Raw genomic sequence first — 23154 nt, forward strand, 5'->3', positions numbered from 1 at the left:
CAGGATTTCACTCTGTAAGCAGTATTGCAGTGGTTACCCTGTCCTGTGAGCCCATCCCTGCTTGTGATTAAACAGTATCTTTGCATGCAATGACTTAACATACTGAACATTTTTTTTGAACATTCATTCTCTTGTTTCTTACTTTCATTCCTTCTTGCTGACTTACAACTGTTAAACTTCTGCATGGCGAGGATTAGTTTCCCCAGTGTGTCTGTGTACCATTACCTCAGCATGGATATTGCAACTCCCTTTCTTTGCACTTGTTTGCATGTCCCTAGAAAACATCTGGGTGTAAAGATAAGTCAGGTGTGTGTTGGCAGGCTGCTGGAAAGCAGTCCGAGTTTTTGGCTGACCAGCAAACTATTTCAACTCATTGTTTCTGAACATGTGGGATCTCTTTGGGTATCTTCTTAGTTTTATTTAATATATTTTTAGGAATTACCTTTAATTCCTACTTCCTCCTCTGTTCCATATACTGTGGACTGGTCAGCTTGTTCTTGGGAGGAGGTTTTACTGATACAAATGCCCTGGGAAAGCATTGTAGCAGAGAAGGGTTTCAGGTGATGCAGTGTACATCAGGCACTAGATCAAACCTTCACGGAAGCCTCTATTCTCTGGCATTTGAGTAGTGCTGCGGGTGCGGTGAGCATCCAGACATCCTGCTCCATAGGACTGCAATGGCTGGAGTGAACACCCGCAGGAGGAAAATGGAATTTTCTTTGTTCAGCCAAGAGCATCATTAGAATAATTTGAGCAGAATCAAGTATGTAGAACAAAGGAAGTGTGTGAGGCAGGTTAGTGTGGGCTCTTTACTAAGACTTTTGCATTTACTGAAATGTTTAAATCCCCCTTGCCTCAGAGGGGTAGGGCCTTAGGGCCTGCCCTGCCCCTGTCAGGAATGTTGTGAGCAGAAACTCCTCTGCCTTCCCACTGCCCAGAGAGCCTGCAATAACATTTTCTACTTTAAGGCATTTTATATTTGAGCATGTTTCCAGAATTACTTTTTTGGCCTAGATATTGAAATGGATACTTCTGAAGGAAATGTGAATTTATCCAGGATGCCTTAGATAAGTACATACTGAGACCAGCAAGTTTTTTTGCTGAGGCACCAAGCAGCTGAGATGAGAACTGTCATGTACAAAACGGAACCATTCACTGGGAAAGATCGGGTTGTTGTCCCGTTATAACCACAAGTCGGGTGGTTAAGGAACGGTTTATAGAGGTCAGCGCTTCAGTCCCTCAGGGTTATTCTGATTCCGCCAACTGTTGGGTAAGACCTATGTGATTAAATTCAGAGAAGACTCCATGATTAAAAAGGAGCACTTCACAGCCCTGAATAAATTGCCTAAAATTTCACAGATGTGTATTTATGAGTTGGATCCTCTTGGACAGATTGCAGAGAGGTGGATCCTGAGTCATATATAGAAATAAATCCAAAGGGAACCACCACTCCAAATCTATCCAAAAGAGGATTCAAAAAGAGAAGAGATTTCATATTTTGGATGTTTGAATCTGTCTCTACATTCACAGGGAGCTGACATCTGGTATTGATAGTGATGGCTTCCATCCTCCAAACTGCATTCTGAATCTCTCTCTATGCATCAAACAAAAAGGACAATAAATATTGTTAAACGGTAAAATAAGAACAGTCCAGAACTGATACGAAAAAAAAAAAATCACATCATGGCTTAATTTTTTTAGGTTATCCATATATTTTTAATTTTGCCTTTTACTTTTTTTAATCTATTGAAACTCCCTGCCCCAGGACTTGCATAGGCCTTTCTCTCAAGTAAGCTCAGGGTTTGAAATCCTAGTAGTGTTAGTAATACATGCTTAATAATACAGTCATGTGTTACTAATAATACAGTACATATTAATAATGATAACAATCCTACTGATTTTAATCCACGCAATATTGCGTACCTTCCTTTTTCCATCTCTCTGACAAAGATAATTGTAATAAAGAGTCAATATGCAGTAATTCAACTATTTCTACATCTACATATGTGTGTGTGTGTGTGTATATGTATATATATATATATACGCGTACATACACACATATATAAAAATTATGATGACCTGGACAGGTAATTAAAATGAAGGCAAGAAAAAAGCCGCTGCAGGAGACTGAGTGAATTTTTATTTTATTTTTTTTTTTTCTCCCAGAAGCTGAATTTTCCCTATTCAGTCTTCAGCAGAGCTTTGATACTAAGTCGAACACCAAGAGTCTGGGGATGAATTGCTTTCCTGGCATTCTTAATAATTTCCTATGCTTTGTGAGAAAGGAGATTTTTTTTTTCCTCAGTTGTAATTAGATTGCTTCTCTTTAAAGTTCAGTAGACTTCTGATGGCCAAAATAGCCTTCATTAAAATAGCATAAGTTAAAGTGGGGGGAGAAATACTCATATTCCAAAGTATGTGAATCCACACGTAGTGGAAATCTGCACGCTAGTGGAAAACTGGTAATGATTTGAATTCTTCGTGGAGCTAATGCCAAAAACATTACTATATAAATAAATTTGCATGTACTACATGAAGTCTTGCATGTACAGCCAGCATCTTTTTTTTTAGATGAAAAGAGGTTTTTGTTGGAGGACGGAAAAAATCGAGTTACTCATATTAATTGAGCAAGTCTTCCTTATTTTTTTTAGTAAAACAAACAAAAATACTGTATTAAAAGTGCTTTTGAAAAAGAGGAGTGCTGGAATGTTTTACATATTTAACCAAAGGTTATATTAAAGTCTTTTACATAGATCCACCAGTAAATATGGAGAAGGTTCCTTATTTATACCTAGCTGCTGCTTTTTGAACTATGAGAAACAATTCAATAAAAACTATACTTACTGACAGCTGAATCTCAGAAGTCTGTTTACACATAGGGATGTAACTGTTGGGTTGGTGGTTTTTGTTGTTGTTTGTTTTGTTTGTGCTAATGTCGGTTTCCATATTAGATTCAGAAATCATGTCAAGTACACTGTATTAGATTAATCTCATTATTCTGGCATTTGAGACTGTTGTAAACCATGTATTCAGGAAGGAAGGATCAAAACCTGGTCAGTGAGTGCGTACTTTAGTCAGGGGCAACGCTGGGTGTCTACTGATGATGTTTGTCTACAATTTATGGTCAATGTATAAAAAAAAAAAAAAAGAGCATAATCACAAAGCAAATAACAGCATGCAGCAATAAACTGCTCTGTTTGATTCTTCCATGTCATTTCTTCTGTGCCTCTACTGAAACAGGAGAATTTGTATTGTGGTATTGTTTAGCTAGGCAGTATTTAGAAGTTGGATTTGTATGGTTTTGTGCATAAAAGCACTTCCATTGATAGATAAGGTTATGTATATACATGGAGATACATTCATTCTGCTAGGGTTAGTATTTAATTTTGATTACTGTGTACATGGCAGTTACTCTAGTTTCATGCTGTAAGTTGCGGTGTGCATACAAATCAAAGTGATTTGGGAAATTTATGAAACAGGATTTGGATAGTGTCTCTTGTTTGTTTGGCCTGCCTCCTGTTCAGCAAGATCCTACTGATTACAGCTATATACATTGAGAACGATCCTTAAACTAAATCTTGAAGTATTATATGAAAGCTTTGAAGCTATAAACAAATATTTACTGGTATAACTAATTTTAGGTAAGGAAAACTGAAAATAGGGGGCACTGGATTTAGTGCAATCACTCCTTTCTTTATAAATATATCCTCTTTTAATCAAAGAGACCTTTACATCACAGACTGTTTCTGAAATCATGCTTATTTTGCAGTGTATAAATCATAGAAAATGTCTGAGAAAAGCAGTGGTCCAACAGTCCAGTTGCAGAATTAACAGGCTCAGATCGTGGCTAGCTAGAGAACCTTCTTCTGTAACACAAGTTTATTTTTACCTGAGAGAATGTGTTGGTTTTCCCATAGAACCATGTATTAGAATTTCTTTAAGCATGTGAAGATCTGACATTGAAGTTATTTTGGTAAAGATTATCAGTCTTTATCTCAGCCAGAAGAAGCTCTGTGTGATTAAAACTGTAGTTACTAACAGCGACCTTGAATTTTAAATAAATAAATAAAGTAGTCCTAATGTGTCAACAGCTCACATGCTGGTATATGCTGCAATTATTTCCATGATACAGAACAGGAGAAAATTCTGGTACAATGACGACAAATGTGAAAACAGCCTTTTCTAAGTAACTAGCAGGTAGATTTATTCTTTTGATTCTTTTTCCATGTTGATATTTGTTGTTAAAGGATAGGTAACTTTCATGGTAGGAGTTAGAAAATCACATCTTTTTGGGGAGCTGAGCATTCTTTGTTTCAAAAATTTATTTTTCTGAAATTGGTCTAGATTTATCTTTTACAGGGACCACTTTTAAGTGAAATTGATTTTCTTTTTTTTTGGTAGGAATGTATGTAAAATAACTCCATGCTACAACTTGTCAGAATTTGCACAGCTCTAATGTTGGTTAACTGTTTTGAAACTGGAGTGTGCTATTGTGGTTGGTTTGTTTTTTGTTGTTTTTGTGTTGGCAAAGGATTCTATTTGCATCCCAAAATAAATAGCTTGTTAACTTGATTTGGACTAAATTGTGCTCTCTCACATCTCCATGAACACAGGTTTTGAAAACAAAACCATAACAGTATCATAAATAGGTACCAACAAAATGTTGAAACTGAAAATGCTAAGACAATTCCTTTGCTGATTCTATGTACACTAATATGATGGTTCCATGACTCTCTTGGATTTATTATCTAATCTGACCAGAATTTGTGTTTCTCTTGTGATTAAATTGTGGCAAATACCATCTGCCAGTATCATCCCACAGGTAGAATTCATGGCTTCATTAGTTGAGACCTGAATGTGATCATTTAAGGGAAATGAGAGACTCATCTTTTGACTTTCCTCTAGAAAGTTTGAAAAGCATGCATGTGCTGCTTATGTAATAAAAAATGAAAATGTATCAGGAGACCTCTCATTAATTTCTGACACAGATTTAGAGGTTCTATGAGATTTTTATTATTATTTTATTTTAAATTCTGTAATGTGTTTTACATAGCGTCCAGAAAAGATATACTGGAGACATTTTGTGTTCTATTTATATAAATGAACTTAGAGACGGAAACAAAAGATCAAGTAAGGAGAAAGCTGAAGGTAGTGGTGGCAGCATGGGACTGGTGATTCTTGGAGATAAGGAACGCTCTTGTTAGGACCAGGCATTGAGCAAATAGAAAACGGTCAGAGTGGAAAATAAGTTAGGCTTGAGAAGTCAAAACAAACCTTGTTCATTTTAAACTTCCCTGAATAAAAAATTATAGGGCAAGTGATTTAAAAAGTATATGAGGATCAAAAAAGAGGATTGTTTCTGGCTATGAAGTTTCTTTAGATTTAGCAGTCTGTTAGTGGGACCTACATACTTATTAACAGATTTCACTGTAGAATTATTTTGAGTTATAACTCTGTCTTCATAAAATCAGAGTTATATCAGCTCTGTGACTGAGTTCTCTGTTCTTTTGTTAGGCTCCTCTGTAAGTTGTGCTCAGATACATATTTCTTTTGCTGGACACGCCTGAATAAGCAGCTTCCCTCCTGCTCCTTCCCTGTTCTCTTATGTTTTTTTTCCTCTCCAAATGTCTCTCCTAAATTGATTGTGCTATTACGTGATGAAACAAATTGAGGAACTGACCTGGGTTAAAATTACTTGGCAAAAATGAAGAGGTGTGGTTTTGTCTAAGCTGATTTTTCTGATGCTGTCTTCCTGTGCAGTTGCCCAATTGGTAATTACAGAGGAGTTGAGGGGATAAGGTATTAAAGCTGCAAGAATTGCAGGAGCTGCTTAAGGAAGCCCTGTCACTGAAAGCAATGATCCTGAAAGAATAGTCTTACAGAGATTTAGGCTTCATATATTTTCTGTGAATGCTGCTACTTGTCTGCCAGTATGACCTAGCTCAGAGTGGAGGCTGATGAATTTGACCACAGGCTCAGTTCAGTTGCCCATTCAGTGCTTTCTCTGTGTACATGGGACAGATGAGTTTTCCACCGGTTACCAGAGGAAGAATTAATGAAGCTTTTATGCAGAATGAATTTAGTTACAAAATCTTCTCAGTGAAGAATTTGGATCACACTGAAGTGCTAGTATGGACTGCTCATGCCCAAAATAGGCTAAGCTAGTTTGAGAGGTTGTGTGGATAACAACAAATAACTTCATGGATGACTACTTTGAAAATTCTGCCCCAAAGTGCATGAAATTCTCTTGTAAATTCTTTGAATCATTAAAGACTTTATTTGAAGGTCAGAGATGCTAATGTAAGTCAGCTGGACTTCCACGTAGCTTTGAAGTAGTTCCTAATACTTTTATTTATGATTTTATTTTTAGAGTGTCAGTCTGCTATATCTAATCTACAATGAATGCCAAATCTGCAATCAACAAAGAAATATTTGCCCCACATGATGAAAGGATGCTGGGAGCTGTCCAAGTAAAAAGAAGAACGAAAAAAAAGATTCCTTTCCTAGCTACTGGAGGTCAGGGTGAATATTTAACATATATCTGCCTGTCAGGTAAGATTAAAGATTCGGACATCCATTTGTCTGTTTTGGTATTTTTGATTAACTGATTAGATGTTATCCCGTAGCTGCAAGGTGCTGGGTGACTTGAATCTTAATAATGGAAGCAGAGAATAATAGCACTTGAAATACAGGCTATTAATATTTATACCATATAATAAATTGAACAGGTGGTTTCATTGTTTAAAAAATGAAGTGTTCTCACAGCATAGCTGCAGAAAATGAACAAATAGAGTAATTGGAAACAGTCCTTGCTTATCAATGTTAAGATCTTTCTTGGAGTGTTGAACTTCGTATTGTTTCTGCTTTTTATGCCCTGAAATTTCTGTTTTGAAGCAAATATCTTCTTTTCATATTTCCACCTGTGTTACAAACTTTTTGGGTCCTTAAATATGCAACTTTCAGTTAAAATATTTTCACTTCAATGACATGCAGCACCACTGTTGTGTTTGATCTCCTGACTTTAAAAGGGGCGAAGAAGGAAATAGTTGGTTTGAAGGAGAAAATGATGTATAATGATCAGTTTTGAGGTCTCACAGGGAACAGGGAGAAATGATCTATTGCTGCTAATGTGTTCAGGTGAAATTCATTTGAGTTTCTCCAAAGTCAAACCAGTACTAATGAGAGTCTGAGTTTTGTGGAACGGACTATGTAGTAGTAGTTGTCTGTTTCGCATATTGTGCTAGGTATATTTTTACCCTTTCTAATAAAGGCAAATGTCCATTTATTTATTTTAGTGTGTATAAATGAAACTCATTGATTGAGTAACGTGTGGTTAACTATGGTATCACAGATTTTTGGCTATATTTTTTCTTTTAAGAATGTAATATGGCTTATTCTTTGAATACTTCCTGGTCATTATAATTGAAATTAAGGTAATTTTCACCAGGATTATGTCTTGAAGCAGTTGGAAAGTAGTTTGTGACACTCGTTTGCCTATAGATTATACCTGTTTTCAAACTTAGCATGGAATTCAGTTGCCTGTTAAGCATTCAGTGCAGTTCTAGATTTCTAGAGATACACAGCCCTTCTTCCTGGTACCTCTCTCTCTTAGGAAAGCAGAAATCCCCTTGTGGTTTCTGTGCCTGCCAAGTGAGTGTGTGTGATTATCTTTGATATCCTAAGGTGCTTTAGTCACTTATATTTTTGAGTATTGCTTGCCTCCTTAGAGAGTGTGTTTCTCACTGCAAGTAAAACTAGTGGTCACAGGAAGAAGTGCTCTGTGAAGTTCAGAAGACCGATATTGTTTCTGAAGTAAATGGAAGATTATGTTTCATGTACTTTGTCAAATTTCTTTCCACCGAAAATTATATTAAACCTTTCAAAATGTAAGGTGTAAAACCCAGCGACTCTACAACTGTTATAAGACATCACACACATGCACACACAATGTAGGTTTATTAAATATGTTGCCAAATAACATTTGTATATGTATGTACAAGTATCTATGTTAAATATAAGCTGCAGAGTATCTGTACACACACACTGAGGACAATGAGACAAAACAGATTCAACACTTCTTGCTGAGTATTCCACTTGCCATTCTTCCCATGTACAGTAGTTTCAAGGAAGAGTTTGATTCACCTGGCCTTTTCCCTAAAGTTGTGGTTTGGATACCCTTTTAAAATGTAAAGATTGCAGGCCTCAATTCCCTCAGGTTGTGAAGGAAGCTGAATCTAGGTCTTCCATCTTTGAAATAGATGTTCAGATCACTAACTTGTTTTTGAAGCAAAGTCTCAGCTCTTACTTGTTTGGCAGTCAGTTTTTAAGAGTCTTTTTTTTTTTTTTCCTGAGTCTTCGTACTCTAAAGAGTAATCCTATTCTAGGACCACACAGTCAGTTTCAGAGTATCACAGGTATCCCACCATGTTTCAGATACCCGTGTTCATGAGTAAAGGAGGAGTGGTCTGTGCATTCAGTTTTCTATAGGCTACTTCTGTTCAGAAGGTGGATTTTTTTTTTTTTTTTTTTTTTTTGCATTACCATTTTTGGGGAACATAGCTTCCATTCACCTCCTGCACTTCTATGTTCATGTGTAGCAGCCAGAATGGACTTGAAGATGTTACATGATCTTAGATGCATCTAATGCCATTCTGCAGCAGGATAACGCATAATGAGTAGGGAAGAAACAGCAGATGTCCTGATTTCAGCAGAGTTTCTCTTTGATGACAAAGAGAAGTATTCAGGGTCTAAATAAAACTACTGTATGGTGGTCACTGAAAAGCTCCATAATTGGATTAGGAGTGTTGTGTGTGGCTTGCTGTTAGTGAGGTTCTGCAGGGGAATGAGACTTTATTATTAAATATTTTAATAGCCTTAAATATTAAATATTTAATAGCCTATTGCTATCAAACACAATGTATGATCAGTAATTTCAGTTGACTGAAGAGGGACTGCCTGGTATGTTCATGTTTGAGGACAGATTCAGAATTCCAGAGTGATCAAAAAGTTGATGTAATGCAATAGGGCCAAGTGCAATTAGTTATTTAGTCAAGAACAATCAATAGCACAAAAAGGGTAAGGAACAAATGCTTCTGCCACTGAGGTTAAAGGAAATTGTGACAAGGATAAACTGTTTTGCTCTTCCCAATGGCTATGAAGTAATAATGCTTTTAGCTGCAGCAAGTAGTTCTGTTATATTTAAAAAAATAAGTAAAAATAAAAAAAAAATTAGTAAGGATATATGGGAATAGCAATTGTGCTGTGTCCCCAGATGGCCTAAGATGAACTATATATGGGAGTTACAGAATGTACTTGGTGACTTTCCATTTTTTCTGTGATTCAGTGCAAAGTATAAGAAGCATTGATGGCCAGCTCTAGATATTAGTTTCCACTTCAAATGGCGTATGCTTTAATGCTGAGTGTTGCAACACCTGTCTTAGAAACAACTTTATAAGCCCTGTACTCTTGTCCCATTTTTTCCCCAGGTTTTGCGATATATTAGGTAAATGTAGTGAGCAGAATATATACGTTCTTAGTTTTCTTAGAATGATTTGTGTGGCCTTTACTAGAAGGAATTTGATAGTTTACAGGCTAGAGCTTTGTATGTCAGTTGAAAGAGTCCCCTTAGAAACCAACTTGTTACGAGGATTATAAATGTTTGGGGATACAAAACGTTCTGCCTACCTATAGTTTCATTCAAGATAGGGCACAGAAATCTAGACGTTAGCCATTGTAAGAGCTATTTCAACGTTCTACTGTGTTCATAGCTGAAAAAATTACACTGTTAACAGTTCTGTTTTCCTTTCTCTTTTGAATTTAAAATACATTATATCATAATTGTTGTCTATCTGCATTTTTGTAAATGAGGATAGAGATCCTGAGCAGGGGGACTGTATCACTGCCACCTATAGGACTCAAAGAGCTGGGATAGTAAAGCATTAGAAGAATCAAATAGTGAAAACATTGAGATTGGAGAGTAAGAATGATTGTTACTTCACATTTTTATTTGATGTACTGGGCTTCATATTTGACAATACTAAATACTGAATTGGTTAGAAGGAAATACCTATTGATGCTCCAAAAATGTGTACATAATGCCTGTCAGCTGCAGCTGAAGGCAGATTAACGTAAGGATGCTGTAGCAAGACTGTTTACTGCAATTGTGGAGACCTGCAACCTGGAGCCCACTGTAGTGGCAGGGCTGACAAAGACTGGGAAGCATAGCCAAGAGAGATCTTCTCAGAGATATTTAGTTGAAGAACAGCAAGCAAGGAGTAGACAGATGGGAAACACAGAGGCTGTAGGCAGAACAGAGAAGATGAAAACTGGGATTTTTTTTTTTTATGTAGGAAAGGATTTGACACAGCGAAAAGGCAAGAAATTCAGAGCTGAAAGTGGATATTTATCACCTCCTCCACACTAGCAGACCTAGTGACAGTTATTGGATCAGATCTAAGTTTTAAATTTGTCACCATTGTCTTATATAATTGAAACATAAATGTTTAAAATAGTTTTTAGCCTTATTTAGAATGCTGAATTAAATACGAAATACTTAAAAGGTCGCTTCAGAGATACAGGACGCCGGCCATCTCTCCTAGCTGCTTGTGCGCAGTACTGTGTGTTATTTCCTTTGACATGATATCATTATGGCTTCTAAGTAACTTTTAATATTAAAAAGGTTTTTAATTTCGTATAGTGCATTGGAAGTGTTCCAGTTTATACATATGGATGTGGCATTGACCTTTTCAGGACTAAAACTCTATTGCAGTTGCAATAAACTGAATGAACCAGATTGTTCCTTTTGAACCTGAATTCCTATGTGTGATAACACTTAGCTGTGCCACTCTTTCTAGTCCTTCTAGTTAAAAGCCTGGAATTTGAGTGTAAGTTTTAAAAGCTAATACTGTTTAAAACTGGGAGTGGAATCCTTTTTTTCTTTGCTGTCTCCAAATGAAATTAACATATTGTTAACATCGGATGGCTTTTATGTGAAAGTACAGTCTATTGAGAGTGATAAAAAAAAAAGCCCCAAAAATGCACAGAAATCGTAAGAAACAACATAAACAACATACAGATATAACATATATATATTCATTTTTTTTCTTTCTTCATTAAAATTTAACCTCATTGACCATGTCACAGTTTTTTCAAACAACAGGCAGTAAATAGCTTAAAAAGCTATTTGCAGTTACCACAGTATGTGGAGGTTTTTTTTTTTTTTTTTCCTGTTTCTAAGTATACAGAGAGACAGAGGTCTACCTTATTAGCCTAAATAGTTTTGTGAATACCCTTGGTTTGTGCTCTTACAGCACATTTACTTCAGCAAATATCTAACCACACTGCTTGGTTATGCTTCCAACATAAGCATCGTATTCTATTTTTGTCTCTAGAGCCAATGGTGCCATAAAGTTGTTTTTCCAAATATAAACTTGTTATTCCTCCTAAACAGATGGCTCACAGAATAGAATATTACCTAGGAATGGCCTATATCTCTTCTTCCTTTGAAGGTAACTTGACATGGCAGTCAGAAATTCCCCATAATTTCATGGGGAGTTCCAGTGCTGATTATACGTAATTGACCTGTCCAATTTTCAGTTCAGCTACCATGCAGAAAGTAGTGGGAAGGAGTTTCAGATGAAAATAATTCATCTTTTCTCCTATGTCTTCTCATTTTTTCTTGTCAGTTTTGGTCCTGTACTGAAGTGACCATCTCCCAATTTATTTTTTTCATGTTGAAGAAAACATTCCTTTTTCAGGAGTTTGTAGTGCACAGGATTCTCACGTTTCTTTCTCGGGTTGTGAGAAACAAAAGTGAATTTCCTTTTTCTATTTGCTTTCAAGGAGAATGCTGTAGTCACCTCATCATAGGGTGTAATGAGGTATTACTGAGTAATTTGTTGGGACAGTTTCCTCTGTTTAAATGTTGTACTGGGGAGTGAGAATGATACTTCAGTATTAATGGTCAGACATAGTGCATTCACTTTGGAGGTGGATCTGGCCTACATGGATGTCAGGCCCTCTACTGAATGTTTAATTACTTAAGCAAAGTGGAACATCATCTACATGAGAGATTCAGCCAGCTCAGAAGAACATGAATACTAAATTGGTTTAGTGGAGGACTTGTTAGTGTTAGGTCAGAGGTTGGACTAGGTGATCTTGGAGGTCTCTTCCAACCTAGGCAATTTTGTGATTGTGTAAATTGCGGTTTGGTCTTCTGCAAGTTTTGTGTGACTTGGACAGCTGTTTGAAGACAACTGCAGGCCAGTTGTGGTGGTTTCCCTAACCCCACGGACCTCCAGGTTGGCACAACAGGTGGAACATCTGGGCATGCATTGGTATGTATGTTTGATCAGGTAAGATATGTCTGGTAGCTGTACTCAGCACAAGGGCTGCCAGTTACAAATGGTGGCTTTAAGGTAAAAATTCATATTTTGTGTCCCAGTTTACTGGGTTTATGTGGCAAGGCTTTGGTAGCGGGGGCTTCAGGGGTGTTATCTGTGAACATAGCCAAGCAGCTGCCCCGTGTCAGACAAGAGCTGGCTCCAAAAGGGACCCGCTGCTGGCCAAAGCCGAGCTGGTGAGGGAAGCTGGTTGTGCCTCTGGGAGATTAGATTTAGGAAAGGCAAAAAATAAATAAATTAAAAAAAAAAAAACAACCTGCTGGGCAAGAGCAGCTAGGGGAGAGGAGTGGAAAATGTAGAAAGAAACAACACTGCACACAAGGTCATTGCAGAAGGAGGGCAGAAGGTGCTCCAGGCACACAGCCAAAGATCCCCTGCAGCCTGTGGAGAAGCCCCTGGTGGAGCAGGCTGTCCCTCTGCAGCCCATGGGTCCTACAGCGGAGCAGATCTCCACGCTACAGCCCGTGGAGGAGGAGCAGATAGAGCAGGTGGATGTGGCCACATGAAGCCTGCCCCCCGTGGAGAGCCCTCACAGGAGCAGGTTCCAAGCCAGAGCTATAGCCTGTGGAGAGAAGCCTGTGCAGGAGTAAGCAGATTATCTGTCGGGGGTGCTGCACATGGGGGGCCCAGGTTGGAGCAGTTTGCTCCTGATGGATGGACCCCATGGTATGGACCCATATTGGAGCAGTTTTTGAAAAGCTGCTGCCTGTGGGCAGCCCCCGCAGGCTCAGTTTGGGAAGGATGGCATCCTGTGGGAGGGACCCCACGTGGCGCAGAGGCAGAGAGCAACTGTGAAGGAGTGACAAAGTGCTATAGACTGACCGCAGCCCCCATTCCCCGTTCCTCTGCACCACTCAGGAGGAGGAGGTGGAAGAGGCTGAATGGGGGGAAGGTGTTTTTAGCTTGCTTTTAGTTCCTCAGTGCTCTAGCTTGTTACTGATAGACAACAAATTACATTAATCTCTCTTCATTGAATCTGTTTTGCCCGTGACAGTAACTGGGGAGTGATCTTCCTGTCCTCGTCCAGACCCTTGAGCCCTTTTTTGTTGTATTTTCTTGCCCTCTTCCTTTGAGGAAGGGATGTGAGAGAACAGTTGTGGTGGAGTTTAGCTAGCCGTCAGGATGAAGCCACCACAGTCAGAGAAGAGGAATATTAAGTATTCCTCTATCTTGGATGAGTTCATTGGATACTAACAATCACTACAGAAAAGCGTGGTTCCAGTTCTCAACCTTACATTTTTTCATTTTATATGATACCTGATAACTTTCTGATGGCCTACCGAGAAACTAGTGCAGAATTCAATGGACAGGACGTTGCTGTGCAGAAAATGAACATAGTGTTCCTTCTGTATTGGCAGCTTTCTATGTCAAAGCACAGACTCATTGGAGACTTTCTCCTGTTGGCTACTGATCCCTCTAAACCCTCCTTGTGTAGTCAGTAGCTGCTTCTGCTTCCAATTAGACTCTGGTGTAACCTATACAGATTTTGTGCAACTTCTGCATTCATGTTGACCAGTCAATGATAATTTGCTAGCGTGAGTGGAGTTACTGATACAGCATTCTGTGATTTCCAGCATGTGCAATTCAATGGCAACTGCTTTGTGTTTATTCTGGAATTCTGTGGGCTGATGCCTCTCACTGCCTTCCTGGTGCCTACACTGATGTTCATGTATCTACGTAGTGAGTTGACTATCAGCTTACTGAAACTTTTTGTCATTAGTTGTGCAGCTGAGCTGGTGCAAGTGCATAAGCAAGGCTCTCTGGCCATGAGAAACATGAACTTCAGGTGACTTGCATTGTTGTGAAGATGCTACAAGGAAAACTTTTTTTTAACAGTAAGAATAGCAAATAATTTGTGTAGACAGCCTTTGGAAAAAATATATAATCTGTCATTGAAGACCTTCGGGAAGAAGCTGTAGAATTGTGCCAGGAGTTGCATGAAAGGTGACAGATTTTGCCTTCAAGATAGAAAAAGATGCTTTGAGAGATCACTTGGGTTTACTTCTAGACGCTTTTTTTTTTTTGATGACCGCATGATTGCATAGAGGAAATTTTTCAGAGTAGCTTCAAGGCAGAGGAAAAAAGTCAATACTTTTATATGCCATTTCGTATATATCTTGTTTCCATATTTCCATTTTCGATACTTTCAAATTTGGAAATCTGGAAAAGAATTTTCTGGGTGCATACAGCACACACTATATAATACTTAGTTGAAAATTGAAGCTTATAGAAGGCAAGTTTGTGTATTTATTTTTAGTCCTTCTAGCCATGGATCAGTCTTGAAAAAACAGCTTTCCTGTGGAAATGCTTCATTTACTGAAGAAGTTTTCTAGGAAGCAAGTTGAAATATGTAAGCTACTCCTTAAAATTTAAGGGCATTTGTGAGAATTCCTTGAAGTTAGGAGGTTATGGCAAACGTTGAAAAATGCCGAGAACTATGTTCTTTTCAGTATGTATGTTTTTTGCTTCAAAACTTTGAGTGTCTGCATGGTGGAATAGGCTCATTACACTTTCTTCTTTGCTTTGCTCCATTAATTTTGAGGCATCTTTTTTGATCCAATTCTTGTTTGATTCCAATGCTTTCTGTTCTACTTTTGAGTGAGGAGATAATGCCTTCTTGTGATTGTGTACATGAGAGATTACTCTATTTTCTTTACCACTTAGTGTGTTTTAGGCTGGAGCTCATATTTTTTGCTTAGCCAAGTTATTTCTATTGATATTTACTGAAATTTTTTGATTTCATACTATTATGAAAAGAAAAAAAAGAAACAGGCTTACTGACACCTGTAGGATTGATACGAAGGCAATTTCTATATAACAAATTTGCAGTTAGAAAACATGCTTATACCATCAAATATGCAAGAGTGATTATGGGCTTTCATGGATCTATTTTCCCCTTATTAACGTTTCTTCATAAGTCAGTCTGAATGGAATTAGAATCCCTTTTAAATGCTGTAGAATTGAAGCAAATGGGCCTTTTCAGTACCCCCACCTTGTCTTTGCTAGGGTTTCTTTTAACGTTGATTAACCACTTTAGGAATTTGGATGAATTCTGACATTTACTCTGCCTTTACTACACCTTTTATAATAGCTACCTAAAAAATCATCAACAGCTTTTGAGTTAAAACTCTTAAAAAATATTTAAATTTTGTTAATTCTGAAGTATTTTCAAAATTAAATAGAAGTGATTATGCAGAGGCATAATGTTATCATTAGCTTTTTTATGGAGTAAACTAGGGACCATTACAGCCTTGATGATATTTTTGTTCAAATGAACTAAATTACAAGGGATGTCTCAGACCTTGTCTTCTCTAACATGAGCCTTTAACAATATACGTGTTAAGGTGTAAGCTGTTTTTTTGTTTGTTTTGCTTTAAATAACAATATCAACATTAGTTTTGAACTGTGCTTAGTGGTGCAAATGTAAATCCCTTTTTTTCCATAACCTAGAACAGAAAATAATAATAATAAAAAAAAGGCAAGCAAAAAAACAAATAAGATTCTTTTCCTCCAAGTTCTTCAAAGGACAACGTTCCTGAACATCACCATCCCATCTTGGGAATGTCTTCTTTAAGACAAAGGTTTAATCTTCTAGATACCTGTAGGGCAAATGTGTGTCTTCGATGTTGTGCTCAGTGACCTATATTCATTGTTCTGTATTGGCTGTTAGGTTGGGTAAAGGAGAGAACGGATATTTTTGAATTGTTGCTTAACATGGTTGGATTCAGGCAGTGTACATATGTGTGTAAATCTGTATAAATATACACTGAATACATACATATATATGAGGTTTTCATCTGTGCTTAGCTACTAGCCTCAGGGCTTGTTGAAAATATAGCAGCAGTTGTTTGCAGTAATGCTGGGTGATAGTAACTGGTAGTGATCAAACATAGCCTGTATGGTGGCTCAGAAAACTGACAGCACTGGCAAGGGTAATGTTCCTCTCAAAACCAGCTTCCCTGTTGCATCACAGCCTCATGATTTTGCCAAGATGTTGACATTGTAGGTGCACAGCTCATATGAAAATGTCAAAATATAATTAATTACCTTCATCTACTTCTAATAGTGACTGTGATAGATAGTGATACTGAATAGAGTTCTTAGCCAAGCCCCTCCTTTATCAGAATTTGTTTTGGTTTTGTTAGGCATTTTTTATATTTTAACATCATGGTACTCAAAAGGATTTTTAGAAGTCTAAAAACCACTTTCTCTTAATGCTAATAAATGCCAACTTCCATTAAATAAAAGGAATTTCAAAAATTAAGTCATGTAAGGGTCTTCGATAATCTTTACCCATGCTCAAATTACATAGGTAGAAAACTGGTGGCTGTTGTGTGGGAGTTGGATTAACTTTCTGTTCTTCATTATTGATTTTTTTTGTATTTATTTAAAATAGAGGAAGGAAGATTAATGTATTTCTTTGGCAGGTAGTCTAATTTATTGATCATATTCAGAGTAATATTGTAGTATACATTGATGCTCTGATCCTTTCTGACTGTGTCCTGTTGTTCAATTTCAGGTAACCAATTCTTTTTCCATCAGAATTTTGCTTTAAGAGGGGATCTTGTTATAGAAAAGCTACAGAATTGTCTGTTTAAAAGCATCTGGTCAGATTTTTTTCCCCTTCTTCTGAAAGAAGAGAGAGAATGTATGTATGCTTCTATACATCCATCCCCCCAGTACAGTACTTGATCTAATTTACGTGCAGGAAATACTTCCTAAATTGCAAGCTGAAGGTGTGCAGTTCTGTGTCTGACTGATGTTTACTGTTTCATAGAATTGCCAGTGGTTTTGCACTTAGATTTTTTTTTTTTCAGAATAGAACTGTAGCAGACTGAAGCTTGACTGTTACTTATCGTGCATCACTTTCAGTTTTATAAAATACGTTGATCCAGAGAACTTGTATCACTAATACTATCTTCAGCTTTATTCAAAATTGAACTTTTGGAGTTGCTTTTCCTTCCACCTCATTCACGCATGTTCCTTGGAACAACTCCCAAAATACCAAATCAGATGATTTTGGAAGGAAGAAAAATAGAAAGGAAAAATCACACAAAATAAATAAAAATAAAAAATCACCAAGCAAAACAAAACCATAGAAAACCAGAAAACTTGGTGGGAAAAGTAAAGAATCAAATCTGTTTCTTTAGTCAGACATAACTTTTGTAATAATCAAAAAGCTATCCCTTTTGGTTTAATATTCATAAATACGAAGCATGTATTGATGCAGTAAATTATTATGCATAAAACAAGTTGTTTACAAAGCTGTATGTTGGAAGTCTTACACTGAAAGCTGTATGTTGTGCTGTTCATCACAACTGAAGCTTAATGAGGTTATTCTTGGCTGGACTTTGTAGCCCTTCCATGGACGCACCCCAGAATTACTAGGAAGCTTTGCAGAAAGTAGAGTTGCAGCATTCCTTTCCCATCCCTCCATGTTCAGAGGAGGTGGGCAACTGTATTCCTTTACCCATTCATTGGAATTATTTGTGCTGGGCGGGTTAGCATTCCTAAAGAGTTGGAAGTAGCTTCCTTCAGCGCATGCAACATGTTTCACTGCAGTGTTTTGCCCAGAACACGGCAGATGCTTGCATCAAGTTTACTGCCAGGTTAAAATGTTTGAATGTCATGCTGTCTTTTGGAGGTGGTTCGTTCATTCGTTGTCCAAGTGAGTTTTTGGCAGGGGTTAGTGCTATCTTATATGTGATAAAAATGCAGAGCTAGAATTAAGGATATACTGAACAGTATTTTGTGGTAACTGTTCCTTCAAGTTGAAGTACGGAACCATGAGCATAAGACCTGTGTGTGTTTACTAATTGCTAGCTTTAGAGGAAACGGTTGTTATTTACCATGACAATTAAAATTGGCGTGTTTTGCTTTGAGGTAGGATTCAGTTTGAACAGTTTTCTTAGGTTTTCTTAGTTTTCATGGTACTGGAGAGTGGCCTTTACAATACTCCGACTCATTGTGATGTGAGTTGTTGAACTTAAATCATATGGGGTAGAAAGCATCTCAATTGTTTCCTTGCAGTTGCACTTCAGAAAGCATTTCTGCCAACTACTGTGTAGTTTTGCTTTTTGTAGCTTCTAAAGAAGGCTATAAGTTCTTTCTCCCTGACCGTTGATTGCTGTGTCACAGACTTTGAGTAGATAAACATCAGATTAAAATCTTATCCTTTTATAGTACTCCAAGCTGTAGGAATCAAATCCAGTATGTAGTCATCATCATTCTGCTCTTTGAAGTCTGTACAATCAAATAACTTTCAGTGAAGAGCAGCCCATAAGAAGTACTTAAAAAAGAAATTACTAAGCCAATTAGAATATTGCATCCAGCTCTTTACTTTTGCTTTTACTGTTGCTTTGCCAGAGATGAATAATACAGTCCTGATCTCTAAATATTTTGTTTGTGAATTTTATCTGTACATGATAATAGAAGTGAGTTAAATAGAAAAAGAACAGGTCAGGACCAATAACCTGGTCTGCTGCTGTGATTTGCCTGTATCCACAGTTCATCCAAACTGTTGCCACAGGACCTTCAATACTGATCAAGTAACAGGCCATTTAGGGAACACTGTAAGGAAGGAGGTTTGAGCTAATTCTGTCCATTTCTCCCTCAGTGGTGTAATATCCAAACATTTCCAACTGTAACAATACATGTATGTATGCATATGTGCTATCTGAAATAATTGTTCTGTGTTTACAGCAGCCAACTTTTTCCCTCCAGCCTGCTTAGATTAAGATTTTTACATAACTTGGATTTTGTAATCTGATTATGCATATCCTAACAAGAAGGAAAAAACAACATATGAAGGGTGGGGAGGCTGAGAGAATATAAACTATGTAAAGTTTTGTTGGCCCTGTATCAAGGAGGATCTACCCATTTGTCCAAGTTAAAACAATCTCTAGTAGCTGTTTAGCTGGAACTGCTTCATAGAGAAAGTCTGCCCCACCCTTTCAGTGGTGCTTTTGCTGTGTTTATTAGAGCTCAACAGTACATAATAACCTTCTGTAGCCGCAGGGAATGATCGAGTTACAGCTGTACTGCAGCTCAGATTTTCTAACACTAGTGTTTGGAAGAATGCCTCATTTAGGTGAAATTTTCCTCATAGCCTTTTGGCCTCATTTTCCATTATAGTAGTTTAAACAGCTACCTTCATCTTTGAATGGTTCTTCTGAAACGCAGATCACTTCTCCCTAAGCAGATAAGTACTGTGAAACTACAATATCTGTGAATGTAAGAAAACCTGCATTACATTTTTTCATTGCTTTACAGACATCTCATTTACTGTGTCAGAGCCTTGTCTTGAGACAAATGCAAATTGAGCTATTTTCAATAGGGGCCTAAATCTTGATTATTTGGCCTCCTCAAAGGTTGCTTGACACAAGGTTTTCTCTTTTCTGTTGAGGTATTTTAGGCTAATGAAGGACCTTAATAAGATTAAAAGTAAATCCCTTTTTTAGGGGGGTTGGTCTGAGGTATCGTTATAATATTGTGGAACATATGCATCACATGGTGAAGTTCAATTTTATCTGCCTAAAACTAGGTGGATATTAAAAAATTGCTTGAAGAGTCTAGTTGTCCATCTGTATTGTCTCCTCAGATGTTCAGAGGACAGGCTCAGCTGGAAGAGAAGCTGCAACATAAACTTCTTGCTGAATGAAATAACTACTAAATGCTTTTCAGCGATAATATGATATCAGCCCCTGCAGAGTTAGTTATCTTAAAACTCTGCCTCTTGTCACTCTTTGGAAAACAGTAGTAATGGTAAAAGCTGTTTTCTGTGGCTGGATCAATGTCCAGAAGAGAATGGAACTCTTGATTTAAAAGAATATTTTCTTGCATAATTTACACAAAGTATGCTTTCCCTAAGTGAGGTGGAAAAATGAAAGCTTAAATAAACAAAAGCTTTCAACCTCCAATCATAATATTCATCTGCAACAATGGCAGATTCTTAAAGAATTATTGATGACTCGAGCACTTATTTTTTTCCTAATAGGATTTTTGATAGCTAAAATTTGTTAGATCTACTTGGAAACAACAAGAGCTGATGCAGAGAACCTTTGAAAAAGTTCTGGAATAATTTTCTCTTTAATTTTTGTATTCAGATGTCATGGTTTCTTTTAAGAATATGTTTCTTATATTTTAGCCCCCATAAACGTAGCATACAAATACACACAAACTATCCATCAACTGTACCATCTGCATGGTGAAGTGCTGGTTGTTTACCCAGTGATCATTGTGTAATTGAAACAAGTTGAGAAGCAAAAGGGCAAAAATAAGCCTCAACTATGGACAACATAAAATTGGAAAAGTTTTGAAGGGGTGCTATGAAATTTTGTCAGGAATTGAAAAAAGGGATGTCTTCTGCCATGGCATTTGAAAGGTTCTAAACTGATAGACCTGTATTTCATGAACTATAAAGTCATGAAACATTGATTTTCTATTAATTTAGACTCTCAAACACCATTCTAATTTGTTTGTAAATTTACAGTACACCGTGGTTTTAAAATAAAATGTTTTCTTGCCAAATTAAAAAGAAAAGGTGTAAAAAAAAAATAAAAGCTTGCCTTTGAGTCAGCTTCTTCAAATACATATTGATCTATGTTTCATATCAGATTGGTAAAACTGTTGAAAAGTTTTTTGTTTTTTTTTTGTTTTTTTTTTTAGCTGGAAACTGATGTAGCCTAATAAATAGCTGCTTTTCTTGGAAGGAAGGTTTAGGAGGGGAAGAGCAGAAGAGAAAGAGTTACTGTGTAACCACAAATTAGTGGAACTAAGGACTTCTCTTGACCCTAATGATGTATACATTTTTGTATATGTATATATACATATATGTATATGTATATTTGTGATGATGAATTTTGAAAGACAGGTCATTCAATCCATTCTGAAATCCTCTGAGAAATAAAGCACTTAATTGTTAACCTCCACCGGTAGTGGGTTTGGTTGTTGTTTGTTGTTGTTGTTGTTTTTTCTTTTGTGATCAAGTTCATGTGGGAAACATACATTTCATTGAAGGCTATAACTGCCTTTTAAACGTAACAAAAACTACTTTTTTTGTTTAGTGCTATTTCAGTACTTTTGTTACACTAATTAAATAGTGCATCAAAAAATTAGTGTGTAGTAAGACAATTGTCATTCCAGTAGTCTGCTTAGAACAGCAGTGTAAGCAGTAGAATTATTGTCAAGAATTATATTAGTTCTTCATTTAGATAGATAGCAGGAACATGTCTTCAGGACTTGAGAAATCAGGGTTGTGTTATTGCTTTGTACCACTTTGGACTCAAGGTTGAATGGAGAAAATTTCATAATTAGAAATTTTTACACAAATTGCATGAGAGCTGTGGAAAAAGTCTCTGCCACTGAACAATCCTGGCAAGATTATGGAAAAGATCCTACTGGAAGTAATGTCAAGGCACATGCAAGACAAGGAGGTGATCCAAGACAGCCAGCATGGCTTCACCAAGGGCCACCAGACTGGTCAGGAATGATTTGCCTTCTGTGTTGGAGTGACTACATCAATTGACAAAGAAAGACCGATTGATATCATCTACCTGGACTTCTTCAAGAAATTTGATAACAGTCCCTCATGACATCCTGGTCTCCAAATTGGAGAGATATGGATTTGATGGGTGGACCATTCAGTGGATAAGGAATTGGCTTGAAGGTTGCACCCAGAGAGTGGTGATCAATGGATCTATGTCCAGGTGGAGGCTACTGACAAGTGGTGTATCTCAGGGGTCTGTCCTTGGACCAGTTTAGTATCTTCATCAATGACATAGTGGGATTGAATGCACCCTCAGCAAATTTGCAGATGACACCAAGCTGAGTAGTGCAGTTGATACACCAGAAGGAAGGAATGCCATCTAAAGGGACCTGGACAAGCTTGAGAATTGGGCCCATGTGAACCTAATGAGGTTCAACAAGTCTAAATGCACGGTTGCTGCAGAGGGGCTGGGGCAATCCCAGATAGAATTACAAACTGGGAGAAGAACTCATTGAGAACAGCCCTGCAGAGAAGGACTTGGGGGTTCTGGTGGATGAAAGGCTCAGCATGAGCCAGCAGTGCACGCTTGCAGCCCAGAAGGCCAACTGTGTCGTGGGCTGCATCAGCAGCAGGGTAGCCAGCACATCAAGGAAAGGGATTGTGCCCTCCTACTCTGCCCTTGTGAGGCACCCCCTAGAGTACTGCATCCAGGTCTGGGGCCTCTAGCACAGGAAAGATGTGGACCTGTTAGAGTGAGTCCAGGGGAGTGCTACAAGGATGATCAGAGGGCTGGAGCACCTCTCCTATGAAGAAAGGCTGAGAGAGCTTGCAATGTTCAGCCTGGAGAAGAGAAGGCTCCGGGGAGACCTCATTATTGCAGCCTTTCAACACTTAAAGGGGACTTAAAAAAAAGATAGAGTGACTCTTTGCTCATTTAAATAATGACAGGACAAGGGGGAATGATTTTAAACTAAAACCATTAGTTTAAGCTAAAACCATTAGTGGCAGGAAGAAGTTGGGAGACTAGAGGCTGCCTCAGTAATTAGCATGTTTCTGATAAACTTTTGCATCAATATTCTGTCAAAGGACACAAAAGGTATGTAAATATACATACCTTCCCTTTTTAAAGCGGGAAGGAAAGGGGGAAAGATTGCAAAGTAGCCAGACTTTTCAGGCTTTCTTCTTGTGTTCTTTCTATTGGTTTGTTTTCCTTTTTCCAGTCTCATCTTTCTTGCAATCACTGAGCAGATGTGAGACATGGGTATC

The 23154-nt window shown here is 37.5% G+C and overlaps 1 protein-coding gene across 3 annotated transcripts in view; it reads left to right on the top strand.

Moving 5' to 3' along the window:
- Positions 1-23154, top strand: part of STXBP6 (syntaxin binding protein 6) — a 112570-nt gene that overhangs the window by 33718 nt on the left and 55698 nt on the right. For all 3 annotated transcript variants that reach the window (XM_048058773.2, XM_013174284.3, XM_013174283.3), the window contains exon 2: positions 6371-6552. In XM_048058773.2, coding sequence (XP_047914730.1) covers positions 6399-6552 — 154 coding nt within the window. In that variant the 5' untranslated portion in view covers positions 6371-6398. The remainder of the gene's footprint in view (positions 1-6370; positions 6553-23154) is intronic.

Source organism: Anser cygnoides, chromosome 5 (assembly GCF_040182565.1).
Source record: "Anser cygnoides isolate HZ-2024a breed goose chromosome 5, Taihu_goose_T2T_genome, whole genome shotgun sequence".
Classification (NCBI taxonomy): Eukaryota; Metazoa; Chordata; class Aves; order Anseriformes; family Anatidae; genus Anser; species Anser cygnoides.